Below are 15443 nucleotides of genomic sequence, written 5' to 3' on the forward strand. Positions count from 1 at the left end.
AGGAGAAGCTAGAAGTAGTTAATAGCTTCTGCTACCCAGGCAACCAAGTCTATAGTGGGGGTGGCTGCTCTGAGAGTGTAGCAACTAGAGTAAGAACAGCCTGGGCAAAGTTCAGGGAGCTCCTACCTTTGCTGGCAACTAACGACCTCTCGCTCAGAGTGGAAGGAAGACTGTATGATGCATGTGTGCAAACTGCCATGCTACATGGCAGTGAAACATGGGCCATGAATGTCGATGACATGCATAGGCTTGAAAGAAAATGAAGGTCAAATCGTCCACCCATTACATTCTTGGAGTGATTGGTGTTGGGAAGGGCATCCAGCTGTAGAAACATTGCCAGATCAGATTGGAGCCTGGTGCAGCCGCTGGCTCTCCAGACCTCAGTCAAACCCTCCAATCCATGCCAGCATGGAAAATGGACATTAAATGATGATGATGATGATGATATCAGCACTAGGTCTCTTTTGAAGGTTATTGTGACCTAGCATATGTGCTGCCTTTTTAGTTTTCATATTTTTCAGTGGTGTTAACAGAGCTGGACGTGTGTGGCTGCAATCTACCCACTTCAGAGTAAATATGATATATATTAACAGGAAGAGGGTTTAGCTATGGATTCACTATTATCACCAGAAATTGAAAATATATACATGGAATACTTTGAGAATTTAACTTTAGGATCAACACCACTAAAGCCAACCCCATGGCTTTGATATGTTGATGACACATTTATACTATGGCCCCACCAGGAGGATGTCCAAGTACTGCTAGATTACATGAACTCAATAAAGCCATCCATACAGTTCACAGTGGAAAAAGGAAAAAGACAATCAGCTAGCATTCCTGGATGTATTAATAACACACACTAAGTATGGGTTCAGGGCATCTGAATACCACAATCCAACCTTCATGGATGATACCTCGACTTCAATTTCTATCATCCATACAGTATAAATAGTGGGATTGCTCGGTGCCTAAAACATTGAGCAAAGACTATAAATAGCAATCCTGATATACACCACCAAGAAATGATCAGGCTAAGAAACAATCTACTATGCCACAGCCACCTTGAAAACATAGTGTCCACTCCTATTAGGAAGTGGAGAGAGGATGAAACCCATAAATTGACCACAGTCTGTGTATCCTATGTCAAAGGCCTCTTGGAAAAGATACCAAAGATATGCAGTCCATTTGACATCAAGACAGTATTCAGAGGTAATACAACTCTTCTCAAATATCTCCTCTGAGTAAAACTACCCAGAGAAGAAAATATGGTCAAAAACTCCATCCCATGTAGTTGCAGTAGGGTATACAAGGGAAAAACATGCTGCCCCCTTAAAATAAAAGTAGAAGAACATCATAAAGCTGTGATACGAGGGGATATTGACAAATCAGGTATCACAGATCATGTATGGAAAAATGCAGACCACCTCCTCCTGTGGGATGAAGTTAAAATTATAGACAGACAACACCACTGGTAAATATGAAAACTAAAAGAAGCAGCACATATGCTAGGACACAATAACCTGCTAAGGAGACCTAGTGTAGATATGAATGTAATATGGGAATTGGTATGAAGAAAATATATTAGGTGCATCATCATCATCATCATTTAGCATCTCCCTTACATGCTAGCATGGGTGGGATGATTTCACAAGACTTCTGTAACTGTTTTGGCAGGAATTTTACAGCAGAGTGGACTTAGTGCTTTTCACATGGCACAAGTACAGGCAAAGTCAGTAGTGCTTCTTACGTGGCACAAGCACAGGTGAGGTCAGAAGTGCTTTTTATGAGGCACATGCACAGGTGAGGTCAGTTTTGGCAAGGTTTTGAGAGCTTGATATCCTTCTGAACACCAACCACTTTATAGTGTGGACTGGGGACTTTTAAGTGGCGCCTGCACCGACAGGGTCACCAAGTACTTGCAAACCAAAAAAAAAAACTTTCAAGAGGGGAAGAAGCATTGGAGGAGATGATCTTGTGTTGGATGATGAAAGGTTATAGTGAGACAGATACAGGTGTCTCATTATAGAGGAAGTACAAGGTTATGCAGCAAGAGAGAGAGAGAGAGAGAGAGAGAGAGAGAGAGAGAGAGAGAGAGAGAGAGAGAGAGAGAGAGAGAGAGAGCAGGAATATAGACAGAAATGGGTGTGCTGCCACAAAGGAGATCCATGGTTACCCAACCTGAGGGAAGTGCAAGAGAAGGGGAGAGAGAGAGCGAGAGAGAGAGTTGGAGACAGCAGGATAGAGATGGTGGAGAAATACTGTGCAGATTCACAAGGAACAATGATCAGAATATAAATGGGATGGTTAAATAAAGGAAGAAACAGGTATTGATGGTGGAAAGTGCTGGGGCATACCCCTGAGGTTCAAAGGTCATAATATAAGTCGCAGGATATTGCAAAAGAAGAGTGATTAAGGAGTGCAAGTAAGTGGTGAAAATCCAGGGTATATATAGAGTCAGGGGGCTACTGGATAGCAATAATACAGAGGAATAGGGGCATGAGGACAGGTCATAATAATAAATGTGAATAGAGAGTGGGGAGTGGAAGTGAGAGGTGAAAACCTGTGTATATACAGAGTCAGGGGGACTACCAGATAGCAATGATACAGAGAAAATGGGCTATGAGGATAGGATTGGGGAGTGAGTCATAGGCATAGTGCATGAAGGAGGAAATGTGAGGAAGAGAAAACATGTAGAGCTGCAGATTGGTTTACTGGGGTAGATGGGTGAAAAGTTTTCTTTCTGCGCATGTCTCAATACCATGGAGTATAACCATTTAAACACAAGCATCACACAGTCTACCTTTCACTCTGAGAGAGAGAGAGTTCTTTTATTGCAAACAGAGGCAATAGATTACTGAACTTCCTCCATCTTATTCCAGAATGGTCTCAAATTCTGGCACAGTACCAGCAACTTCAGGAGAGGGCTAAGTCAATAACATTGCCCCCATAGCTAAATTTTTACTTATTCTATCAAATGTGAAAGGATGAAAGGTAAAGTCAACCTCAACAGAATTTCAACTCAGAATGTAAAGATGGATGAAATGTTACTAAGCATTATGAATGTTGTGCTAAAGCCTCTGACAAATCACCACCTTATATTGGGTCATCCACAAATAATGTGGTATTTTTGCAGATATATGAACTAAAAGTCGGATGGGGATGGGATAAACTACCTGCATCAACTTGCTTTTAAAAGCAGGTAATAACTGTACCTTGTACTTATCCTTTTTCTTAGTGCAAGTTTTGAAGAGTGCAGCTCAATTTTAACAGTTATTTTTTCAAAATTATAATGGAAGTGACAAAGGAGCATATTCAGCATATTTTGCTAAATGAATTCAATAAAGGCAACACAGTAATGGAAAACGTGAGGAATATTGGTGCAGTATATGAGGATCAGACAATAAACATAAGCCAGAGTCAACAGTGGATCCAGAAATTCCAAGCCAGAAACTATGGCCTAGAAGATGAGCTTCAACCTAGAAGATATGTAGAGCTCAACGAGGATGTCCTGCAAACCCTGGTGGAACAAAATCCCATTGTAACTGTTGAGGAACTAGCAGAGCAGCTTGGATTTGGTCATCCAACCATTCATAGACACCTGCATGCCAGCACAAAAGTTAACAAATAAAATCAAGGGGTTCCTCACAAACTTTCAAAGTCTATTCATGTGCAGAGATTGAACGTGTGCTCTTCTTTGTAGTCACATCTCACAAATGAACCTTCCTTGGACTGAATAGTGACTGGTGATGAGAAATGGGTTCTCTATAAAAATGTCAAGTGCTGAAGACAGGAGGTAGGGAAAGGGGAAACATTGGCACCCCAGGCTAAAGAAGGTCTTCACCCACATAATGTGTTGTCATCTGTTGGGTGAGATATAAAAGGTTTAGTCCACTTTGAACTTTTAAACCTAAACCAAGTGATAACAAAGGAGATCTACTGTGAGCAGCTTTTGTGGCTTAAGTCAACGCTAGAAGAAAAACGACCATCTTTGGTTTGAAGACGAAAGATGTTCTTCCATCAGGATAATGCTCAGCCACATGCAGACTTCAAAATCATTTGAACAGAAAAAATATGAATTCTGTAGATGAAGTCAAAACAGTACAGAAGGAATATGCTTCATAATTGACAAGTCAATTTTGGAAGCAGGGGCCTTACAAGTCTAGCAGATAGATGGAAGAGCATTGTAGAAAATGAGGGAGTGTATATTTTAGATTGAAAAAGAACTTTGTTTATTCTAATTTTGAAAGCAAAAAACAAAATTTCAAACCTATTATTTATGGGATGCCCCAATGTATATATATATATATATATATATATATATATATATGTGTGTGAGTGTGTGTGTGAAGGTTCCTACGGGACAATCTGCTGAGAGCCACTGACCAGATCTGTGAAAGTCCCATCTCGTCCCAGGGAAACGTGGTGGTGGAACTATGTTGTAGACAGGGCTATTAGAGACAAGAGACAGGCTTGGAGGGACTGGAAGAATGGCGGTAACAGGGAATTGTATCATACTGCGAAAAGAGAAGCTAGGAGACAGGTTTTTGTAGCCAGAGGGGAAGCAGATAAGAAAAAATTTGCCAATGTTCTGCGCCGTGAGGACCAAAGACTTGAGGTATTTTGTGTTGCAAGACAGTGTGTGAGAGAGAATCGTAATGTGGTAGGAGAGAAATGTGTCCACATGGATGATGGTTCAACTGATCAGGGAGAGAGTCAAATTGGACGAGATGCAGTTCGGTTTCGTGCCAGGGAAAAGCACCACCGATGCCATATTTCTGGTGACACAGCTGCAGGAGAAATACCTAGCCAAAGATAAACCTCTGTACCTGGCTTTCGTTGACTTGGAGAAAGCCTTTGACAGGGTCCCCCGATCCCTTATCTGGTGGTCAATGAGGAAACAAGGGATAGATGAATGGTTAGTGAAAGCTGTGCGAGCCATGTACAGAGACGCTGTTAGTAAGGTGACGGTTGGCAACGAGTACAGTGAAGAATTCCAGGTAGAGGTTGGGGTTCACCAAGGCTCAGTCCTCAGCCCCCTCCTATTTATGATAGTCCTCCAGGCAATAACGGAGGAATTCAAGAAAGGATGCCCCTGGGAGCTCTATGCTGATGACCTTGCTCTAATTGCTGAGTCACTATCAGAACTGGAGAAGAAGTTTCAGACATGGAAGCAAGGATTAGAATTGAAGGGCCTTAGAGTCAACCTAGCTAAAGGTAGGAAGGTAGACAAATCACAGGTAGATGTGATTTGATCTTCAGGTAGATGGCCCTGCTCGATCTGTAGAAAAGGCGTAGGTAGGAACTCTATAAGATGCACCAAGTGTAAGCTATGGACACATTAGAGGTGCAGCAATGTCAAAGGAAGGCTAACTCGGAAGATAGTTTTTGTATGTGGCAGATGCTCTGGTGCAATAAACACTGAAAATGCGCAGAGACCATCTTCCGCCACATTCCAGGGAGAAAATCTAGAAATAGTTGATAGTTTCCGTTACCTAGGTGATCAAGTCAGTAGCGGGGGCGGGTGTGCTGAAAGTGTAACTGCTAGAGTAAGAATAGCCTGGGCAAAGTTCAGAGAGCTCTTACCTCTGCTGGTGACAAAAGGCCTCTCGCTCAGAATAAAAGGCAGACTGTATGACACACGTGTACGAACAGCCATGCTACATGGCAGTGAAACATGGGCCGTGACTGCTGAGGATATGCGTAAGCTTGCAAGAAATGAAGCCAGTATGCTCCGATGAATGTGTAACGTCAGTGTTCATACCCCACATAGTGTAAGTACCTTGAGAGAAAAGTTGGGCCTAAGAAGCATCAGATGTGGTGTGCAAGAGAGACGTCTACGCTGGTATGGACATGTGGTAAGAATGGATGAAGATGGTCGTGTGCCACATCCTAGCGGTTGAGGGAATCTGTGGAAGAGGTAGACCCAGGTAAACCTGGGACGAGGTGGTGAAGCACGACCTTCGCTCTTTAGGTCTCACCGAGGAAATGACCAGAGACCGAGACCTTTGGAAGTATGCTGTGTGTGAGAAGACCCGGTAGGACAAGTGAGGCCATAACCCGTGACCTCTACCTGGGACGTAGTCAGTCCACTTGTGCATACCTTTCCTTCTTGGGACACAAAACTCTATTTGTGAAGACCTGTTGAGGCAAGTGAAAATCAAAATCGAAATCGATCAACATAAATGGAATTTGTAGTTGTGATACGAGTGCCGGTGGCACGTAAGAGAACCATCCAAACGTGGCCGTAGCCAGCACTGCATTGCCTGGCCTATGTGCCGGTGGCACGTAAAAAGCACCCACTACACTCATGGAGTGGTTGGCGTTAGGAAGGGAATCCAGCTGTAGAAACACTGCCAGATCTGACTGGGCATGGTGCAGCCTTCGGGCTTCCCAGACCATAGTTGAACCGTCCAACCCATGCTAGCATGGAAAGCGGACGTTAAACGATGATGATGATGATGATGATATAAACTTAGATATGTTTCGACCAAAGATTGGTCCAGGCCATGTCTAACTTAATAGCACCACCTGATAGGATTATCTAAATATTGTTTAAGTCAAGTTTTGTTTATGGTCCATTCAAGTAGTGAGTTCTTGTTGGGTGAGTTGTATCCTATTATGGATAGCTTATCCGGTATTCCTTGAAGAAATCTATCCAGACTCCGTTTAAAGTTGATGGGATCTTTTTCTTCTTTAATCTCTTTCGGGACAATGTGAAACAGGGCAGGGCCTGTTGAGGAGAAGAAATTATGTCGCAGTCTACCTATATGCTGTGATCCTGAATTGGGCAGGGGACGTATGGCCCATGGTCCCAGCCTTGGATGAACCTTGAAACTAATGTTCAGGTCATTTGGGCAAAGTTGGCGGTATATTCTCCACATCGTATAAATGATGTACCGCTCACGGTGGTGCTGGAGAGAGTAGAGTTTCAAGGCTTTAAGGCGGTCCCAATAATCGAGATCAGTCATGCCTTCAATTCGTTTAGTGAGTGCTCTCTGGGGTGATTCAATCCTTGAGATGTTTTGTTTTGTATGGGGAGACCACAGTGGGCAGCAGTATTCGAGGTGTGGCCGTACAAAAGAGGAGAAAAGTGGTATGGTGACACCTTGCTCTCTGGACTGGAAGGTTCTTAATATCCAGGAGCTAATCTTATGAGCTATATCAACCTTATTGTTGATGTGGACACTCCAATTGAGATTGTCATCAACAATTACGCCTAGGTCTTTGATATTGTTAGAGGGTGTGAGCGCTTCCCCTGAAGGAAGAGAGTATGGCTGTTTTAGTATAGACTTTCTTCCAAAATGCATCAGCTCAAATTTTCCATCGTTCAGTTGCATTTTGTTTTTGTCTGTCCATTGACTCACAGCATATAGATCAGACTGGAGTTGAGTGCGGTCGTATTCTTCATTAATGATTTGCTGCGGCTTAGTGTCATCAGCAAATATTATCACTTTGCAGTGATTTACGACACTGGAAAGGTCATTTATGCAAATTATAAAGAGGAGTCCCCTGTATATATGATCCTCATCATCATTGCTTAATGTCTGTTTTCCATGCTGGCATAGGTATGTGTATATATATATATATTATATATATATATATATATATATATATACACACACACATATATAAATACAAAATGGGACAAGAACACTGGCACAGGTATCACAACTATAATTTCCATTTGATATTTATTTTGATGTTGATGTACTTGACTCAATAAGTCTCCTCAAGCACAGCAGGTCACCCTACGATCCAAGGTAACCACAACAGATCGTTCTGCAATCCAAAGTACTTTGGATGGGCTGGGACTATGCGAAACTGGTGCAGGAAGCAGCCATGAACTCACACTATTTGTCAGGGTTTTGCAGTCACAGCATATCTCCAGAGGTCTCAGTCTTTCGTCATTGCCTCTGTGAGGCCCAACATTCGAAGGTCATGCTTGACTACCTCATCACATGTCTTTCTGGGTCTACCTCTCCCCCAGATACCTTCATCTGTTTGGGAGTGGCACTTCTTCACACATCTCTCCTCATCCATCCGCAGTACATGACCATATCAGCGCAAACATCTCTGTTGCACACCACATCTGATACTTCTTATGTCCAGCATTTCTCTCAGGGCGCTTACACTCTGTCGTGTGTGCACACTGACATTACACATCCAGTGGATCATGTTAGCATTTCTTTCAAGCCTACACATTTCCTCTGCAGTCACATCCCATGTTTCACTACCGTGAAGCATGGCAGTTCACACACATGCATCATACAATCTACCTTTCACTCAGAGCTAGAGACCGTTTGTCACCAGTAAGGGTAGGAGCCTTCTAAACTTTGCCCAGGCTATTCATATTCTAGTGGTGGCACCCTCTGAGCATCCACCTCCACTACTAACTTGGTCACTTAGGTAGCGGAAACTATCAACTACTTCTAGTTTCTCCCCCTGGAGTGTGATGGAATCTGTTTTCTGAGTATCTGTGGTGTCTATTGCCCCTGTGCATCTGCCGCACATGAAAGCTATCTTCTCAGTTAATTTTCCTTTGATGTTGCTGCACCTCTTATGCATCCATAGATTACACTGGGTACATCTTATAGAGTTTCTACCTACACCTTTTCTACAGATCGAGCAGGGCCACCTACCCGAGGGGGTGTGTGATGAGTTCGCCTTTCTGCTTACTATAACTTTGGTCTTTGCTACACTTACTCTAAGGCCCTTTGATTCTAAGCCTAGCTTCCACACCTGAAATTTCTTTTCTAGTTCCGGTAGTGATTCTGCTATGAGGGCCAGGTCATCTGCATAAAGGAGCTCCCAGGAGCAACCTGTCTTGAATTCCTCTCTTATTGCCTGGAGGACTATGATGAATAGAAGGCGACTAAGGGCTATATATATATAATGATAAATATATATATATATATATCATCATCGTCTAATGTCCGCTTTCCATGCTAGCATGGGTTGGACGATTTTGACTAAGGGCTGGCAAACCAGATGGTTGCACCAGGCTCCAGTCTTCATTTGGCAGAGTTTCTACGGCTGGATGCCCTTCCTAACGCCAACCGCTCCGAGAGTGTAGTGGGTGCTTTTTACGTGCCACCGGCATGGAGGCCAGTCAGGTGGTACTGGCAATGACCTTGCTCAAATCCTTTTACACATGCCACCAGCACAGGTGCCAGTAAGGTGACTTTGGTAACGATTACGCTCAAATGGTACCCAGTAACTTTGGTAATGTTCACACTCGAATGGTGCCCATTTATGTGCCACTGGTACGGAAACCAGTTGGCTGCTCTGGCAATGATTACACTCGGATGATGCTCTTGGCACCCTACTAGCACAGGCACAAGTGCCAGTAAGGCGATGCTGGTAATGATCACGCTCGAATGGTGCCCTTTACGTGCCACTGGCACGGAAGCCGGTTAGCTGCTCTGTCAATGATCACGCTCGTATTTGTGCTCATTGCACTCTGCCAGCACAGACGCCAGTTATCGAATTTGATTTTGATTTTGCTTTTGATTGATTTGATTTGATATATATATGATTATATTGTGGTCACATTTATATAACACAATCTCCTCATTTCAATAAAGTAAAAACCCAATTTAAACAAAATGTAATAAAAATATTTACTTAGCTCTTTCTTTGTCAATATCTTCACTGTTCAGGTCTTTCAAGAGAGGTTTGTAATTCTATAAATATTCAAAATGAAACCATATGTTTAGACTTTCATAATAAACTGAATGATTTAACATCTGCAGTTCTATTTTACCATGTAATTGACTCTTCAATCAAACTGGATATTGCCTCACTTCCTGAAGCAATTGGTTGTTTTGCTTCTCTACATCCACAGCAACATCAAATTTCTGATATTTCAGGAACATTGGAATAATTCCAAAACAAATTATTTCAACCAACTTTGTACGGTAGGAAAATTAAAGTAATCATTTCTAAACAATGCACAAGATCACACATTTTGTAGGGGTCTAAGTATTTGCAACACAGAGCTTGACTAATAAAGGAATGTGGTCTACTAATTAGGGTTTTAACTTCACAATTATAAAGTAATGGCTTTGCTTCCTGGACCAAGAGGTACATTATGCCCCTGAGTAAAACGGTTCAGTAAATTTCCCTCTAATCTACTTAGCTGACAATATGCAACAGCTGAGTGATGCTGGAGCCCTCTCTCAATCCAGCTATCATGTCCTCACTGTTGGGTGAAAGGTAGGATGGTTGAGGAGTTGTTTGTATTGAATTGTCACTGCATAGACACATAAAACACTTAGTGAAAGTATGGTTTCATGTTACCAGATTATATTATTTTGTGTGAAATAGCTATGGGGTTATTTTTGTGGATTATTTTTCTAAATACTTGACTAATATTTTCTGAAATCAGAAAGGATGAAAGACAAAATTGACAAATGTGAGATTCAAAATCAGGCAATAATCCCCCACTTCATTACAAGAAGTTGCAAAATATTCATTGCATTTTGAATAAAAAAAAAGTTTTGGATATACTGGATCTTACAGTATCCAGATATAGTTTTTGGGTAAGGAAAGAAGACAAAATGGTATCACTTTGAACAACATTGCTCATTCAGAACCTAGCTGGAATTAAGCCTTTCAGAGTGAATGCACCCATATCCAGCCTCAATATTCTGTTTAATATTTACACCAACCACATCTAACTTCCCATATCATCAAGTCTTAAAGCTGTACCAAATTACTAATATTGAAAAGAGATGTAGAATTCCAAAACAAAGAAGCAAAATATGTTTCAGGAAGAAAATAAATCTAATCTCTAGTTCCTAACAGAAAAGGGCCATCACAGAAGGCAACATATAATCATTTCATTTGCTAAAATATAGCAGCCAAATTGTTATCGACTATCATCTTTGAAATAGCATCAGCTTGTATTAAGTTCCTCAATTTCAGACAATGCTCCAAAATAAATTCAATATTTTTTTATAAGTTTGTCAGATGAGGCAAGTTACTTTTTGTGACATTTTGGTAGCCCTTCAGACTTGTAAAGATTTCAATGTATGATGTTCAACCTGATTATCTGAAGGTAAAAAATGAAACCCAAACTGTTGGTAATCTTTATCACCACATGATTGAAAATGAGGAATTGTACATTAAATGTTTCTGCCATTGATGTTGCTGCTAATACTACTATTAATACTGCTGCTGCTGTCGCCTCTGCCATCGACAACCAAAACCATTACTACCATACCACTATATTCACCCGAGGACTATTGCTTTGTCAACTGACATTGCTGCAAGTGTTACCTGTAGTTAGGTTGCAGCCCAATTTTAGACAATATGAAGAGATTACCTGCTAAATTAATCCCAACACAGACATGAATTGATATAGAGGAAGGCCAAACGCTGAATAAATAAAAAAAAAAAACACCTGCACTGGATTTGATCCTATGATGTAAGAGCATGTAATCCAATATTTTACTCTTGCAACCATAGCATTTCTGCGAGTGTATATACATTGGCAGTTTATGATTAAATAATACCAGATTTATTAACAAATCAGTTATTTTTAGCTCTGTTGTAATTGTTTAGCCCCAGGACAGTCCTCTTCCAGCAGACCTATTATCCAAAAGAGTGCTTCTAATGACAAAACCCAATAAGGACACTTATGCAGGGCCTCCATCACTGGTAGGAAAAGGGAAGGATGAAACCATCACTTGCTTGTTATCATCAGATCATATACCTCAAGTGAATGCTTACTACAGAAGGAATTCCACTGAATGCATCATTGGTACAGCTGGTGGTATAAGAATGGACAAGGGATCAAACCTAACACCAAAGAACTTGTAAAGCCCATGCAAGAGAGCTTTCAAAGAGTTTGCTGCTATCAAACTTCAAACACCAAATTAGATTTGACCCCAGGTTAACATAGAAATAATTATCTTAGGAATTCTGTATTGAGATAGAACCTGGAAGCACATGATTGCAAAGTATACTTTTTAAATGCATATCAATGCTTGTGTCTGCTTTGTGGCTGTGAAAGTGGATGGCTGTATTTTAAATGGGTGTGGGCATGGTTGGGTAGAGAAGACATTCAATTTGAAACACATGATTCCTGATTCAATCCCAATGCACAGCACTTTCGACAAGTGTTTTCTACTCCAGTAATTGTTTGACCAATTCCTTGAGAATAAAATTTGGTAGATGGAAACTGTGTAGAAGACCAGCTGTTGCTTGTACATTGAAGCCTCTGTCTACAGCACAATGTTATCTAAGGAAAAGACAAAGGCCAATACAGCTTCACAGCAGTGTCATCACAAGCATGGCTGTGAGAAGGGAAAGAGCAGGATGAGATACCACAAGGCATCCAGTCAGGTGTTTTAACAATCCTGGACTGCTACTATTATTATTAAATTCAAAAAGTGAAAGGTAAAATTAACTTCACTGTTATTTGAACTCAGAATTTAGACAACCAAGACAAATACTGCAAAGCCTTCTATCCGATGCTTGAATCTCTCTGCCAATATACTGCACAGTAAATAAATCGTATCAACTAACCTCATACTCTTTAAAGTGTTGCTCTACCAGCTCCCTGCAAAAGAAACAAACAAATTTTCATCACATCATCACAATCATCATTATTATTTCTACACCAGCTCACAAAAAGAACCATTACAGAATTGTTATTTTGTGTTTGTAAATTTTATTATTTTAATCTAAATCTACAATACATTTGAATAAGTCTAATCTCTATCAGGCATCATATTTGTGGATGTCTGTAGCATATCAAACTGGAATGTATTTGAATTATAAGTCTTCCTTCATCGATTATTAATCTTTAGAGAATGTTGAAGGTTTTTGCAGTTTTTCTTCTAAATATATTTGAACAAGTTTTTATGGACATTTATATGTGAATAGTATCAATTTTTCTATGGCTGAATGCCCTTCCTAACATCAATCACTCCAACAGTGTAGTGGGTGCTTTTGCATACCACTGGCATGGGTGCCATTGATATGACACCAGCATCAGCCATGTCTATGATCTCACTTGGCTTGACAGGTCTTCACAAGCACAGTATATCACCAAAGGTCTTGCTCACTTGTCACTGCCTCCATGAAGTCCAATGCTTGAACAGTGTCTTTAACATGCCACTGGTATGAGTGCCAGTTCGATGGCACTGGCATTGGTCACAACTATGATCTCATTAGGCTTGTCAGATCTACTCAAGCACAGCATATTGCCAAAGGTCTCGGTTACTTATCATTGCCTCCATGAGGCACAACTTTTAAAGATCATGCGTGATCATCTCGGCCCATATCTTCCTGGGTCTGTTTCTTCCACAGGTTTCCTCCACCATTAGAGGACAGCACTTCTGTCCTTGTCCATGAGCATCGTATCACCATACCAATGCAGTCAACTCTCTTACACACCATATCTGATACCTCTTATACCTAAATTTTCTCTCAGGGTGATTACACTGTTGTGCATGCACACTGATATTACACATCTAGTGGGGCCTACGAGATTCATTTCTTACAAACCTATGCATGTCCTTGGCAGTCACTGTTTCACTGCCATGTAGCATGGCACTTTGCACCTAGGCACCATACAATCTTCCACAGCAGAGGTAGGAGCTCTTTGAACTTTGCTCAGCCTATTCTTCTAGCAGCTATGCTCTTGGGGCATCTGACTTGGCCACCTACCTTCCACACACAAAAGCTATTTTTCCTGTTAACCTTCCTCTGATATTGCTGCATATCTTATGTGTCTATAGCTTACACTGGGTACATATTATGAAGTTTCTACCTACACCATTTCTACGGATCAAGCAGGGCCATCTACCTAAAGGTGTGTGTGATTTGTCTGCCTTCCTACTTACTAAGACTTTGGCTTTTGGTAGGTTAACTCTAAGGCCCTTCGATTCCATTGCTGCACATCTTATGTGTCTATAGCTTACACTGGGTACATCTTATGGAGTTTCTACCTACACCTGTTCTACAGATCAAGCAGGGCCATCTACCTAAAGGGATGTGTAATTTGTCTGTCTTCTTACTTACTAAGGCTTTGGTTTTTGGTAGGTTAACTCTAAGGCCCTTCGATTCTAGAACTTGCTTCCACACCTGAAACTTCTCTAGTTCTGGAAGTGATTCAGCTTTAAGAAGAAGGTCATCAGCATAGAGGAGCCCCCAGGGACAGCCTCTCTTGAATTTCTCAGTTATTGCCTGGAGGACTATGATGAACAAGAGGGGACTGTGGCGTCATCCTTGGTGAACCCCTACGCCTACCTGGAGTTCTTTGCTATACTTGATGCCAACCCTCAACTTACTGACCACATCCCTGTACTTGGCTTGTACAGCTATCACCAACCACTAGTCGATCCCTAGTTTCTGAATAGACCATCAGATAAGGTATTGAAGAACCATGTCAAAGGCTTTTTCCAAGTCAACAAAAGTCAAGTACAAAGGTTTATCTTTGGCTAGGTATTTCTCATGCAGCTGTTTTACCAGAAATATAGCCTCAGTGATGTTTCTTCCAGCACAAAACCAAATTGCATTTCATCCAGACTAACTCTCTCGCTAATTAGTTGGGCTATGATCCAAGAATCTTAAACCTCTGTAATTATTTCTAAAGTATCACCTTTACCTTTGTAGCAGTTGACTATGGTGCTGCTACACCAGTCACTGGGTATGACTCTTTTGTGTACCACCTGGTTAAAACATACAAACAAAATTAGTATATTCAAAGTTGCATAACCAGGACTTACTGAAGTTGAAACATATATATTTAATGTTGTCTCATATCAACAATGTCATGGCTTCTCTTACTATCCTGACATCATCATCATATTTATATACATCATAGTTTCTCTATAATTGAAGGTAAAAATTAAATTTAAGCAGAATCTTATAAAATTACTTACAGGGCTCTTTTCCTTTTTATAGAGTATGGATGGCTGTCCATTTCCTTTTTGAAATTTTCATATGACTAAAAAAGTTTACAATAAAAGCATTTATTGTAGCTTTATAAAAAAAGCAATGATTTGACATTAATAATTCTATTTTGGATTGGTTTCCACTATTCAATGAAACAAAACATTACCTGACTCACAGAAACACTTAAACAAAAAAGAAGTTAATCTTTTTCTCTATACATTTTAACTTCTAGTAAAGAGCTGAAATCATTGACTGATGGGGGATATTGCCTAACTTGAGAAGTGATGCAGTAAAGGGATGTGACATAATACTACAAGGCATTTCATCTTGCACTGTCAACTGATTTTGATATTCCCTTCTTAAAAGAAGATTCTATGCAGTCACTAAAAGATAGCAACAAAATAACCCTGAAATCTTTCAGAAAAAAGGGAGGCTGTGTGGTAAGAGGTCTGTTTCCCAACCACATAGTTGCAGGTTCAGTCCCACAACATGTAACCACAGGCAAGTGTCTTCTACTATAGCTTTGGGAAACT

The 15443-nt window shown here is 40.8% G+C and overlaps 1 protein-coding gene across 1 annotated transcript in view; it reads right to left on the bottom strand.

Annotated features, from left to right (window-relative positions):
* The window catches only part of LOC115212235, a 323796-nt gene that overhangs the window by 49831 nt on the left and 258522 nt on the right, over positions 1–15443 (bottom strand). Inside the window, exons 73-75 of the mRNA XM_036502985.1 lie at positions 14898–14962; positions 12535–12568; positions 9628–9686 (exon numbers count right to left, since the gene is read on the bottom strand). Coding sequence (XP_036358878.1) covers positions 9628–9686; positions 12535–12568; positions 14898–14962 — 158 coding nt within the window. The remainder of the gene's footprint in view (positions 1–9627; positions 9687–12534; positions 12569–14897; positions 14963–15443) is intronic.

Source organism: Octopus sinensis, linkage group LG5 (assembly GCF_006345805.1).
Source record: "Octopus sinensis linkage group LG5, ASM634580v1, whole genome shotgun sequence".
NCBI classification, from domain to species: domain Eukaryota; kingdom Metazoa; phylum Mollusca; class Cephalopoda; order Octopoda; family Octopodidae; genus Octopus; species Octopus sinensis.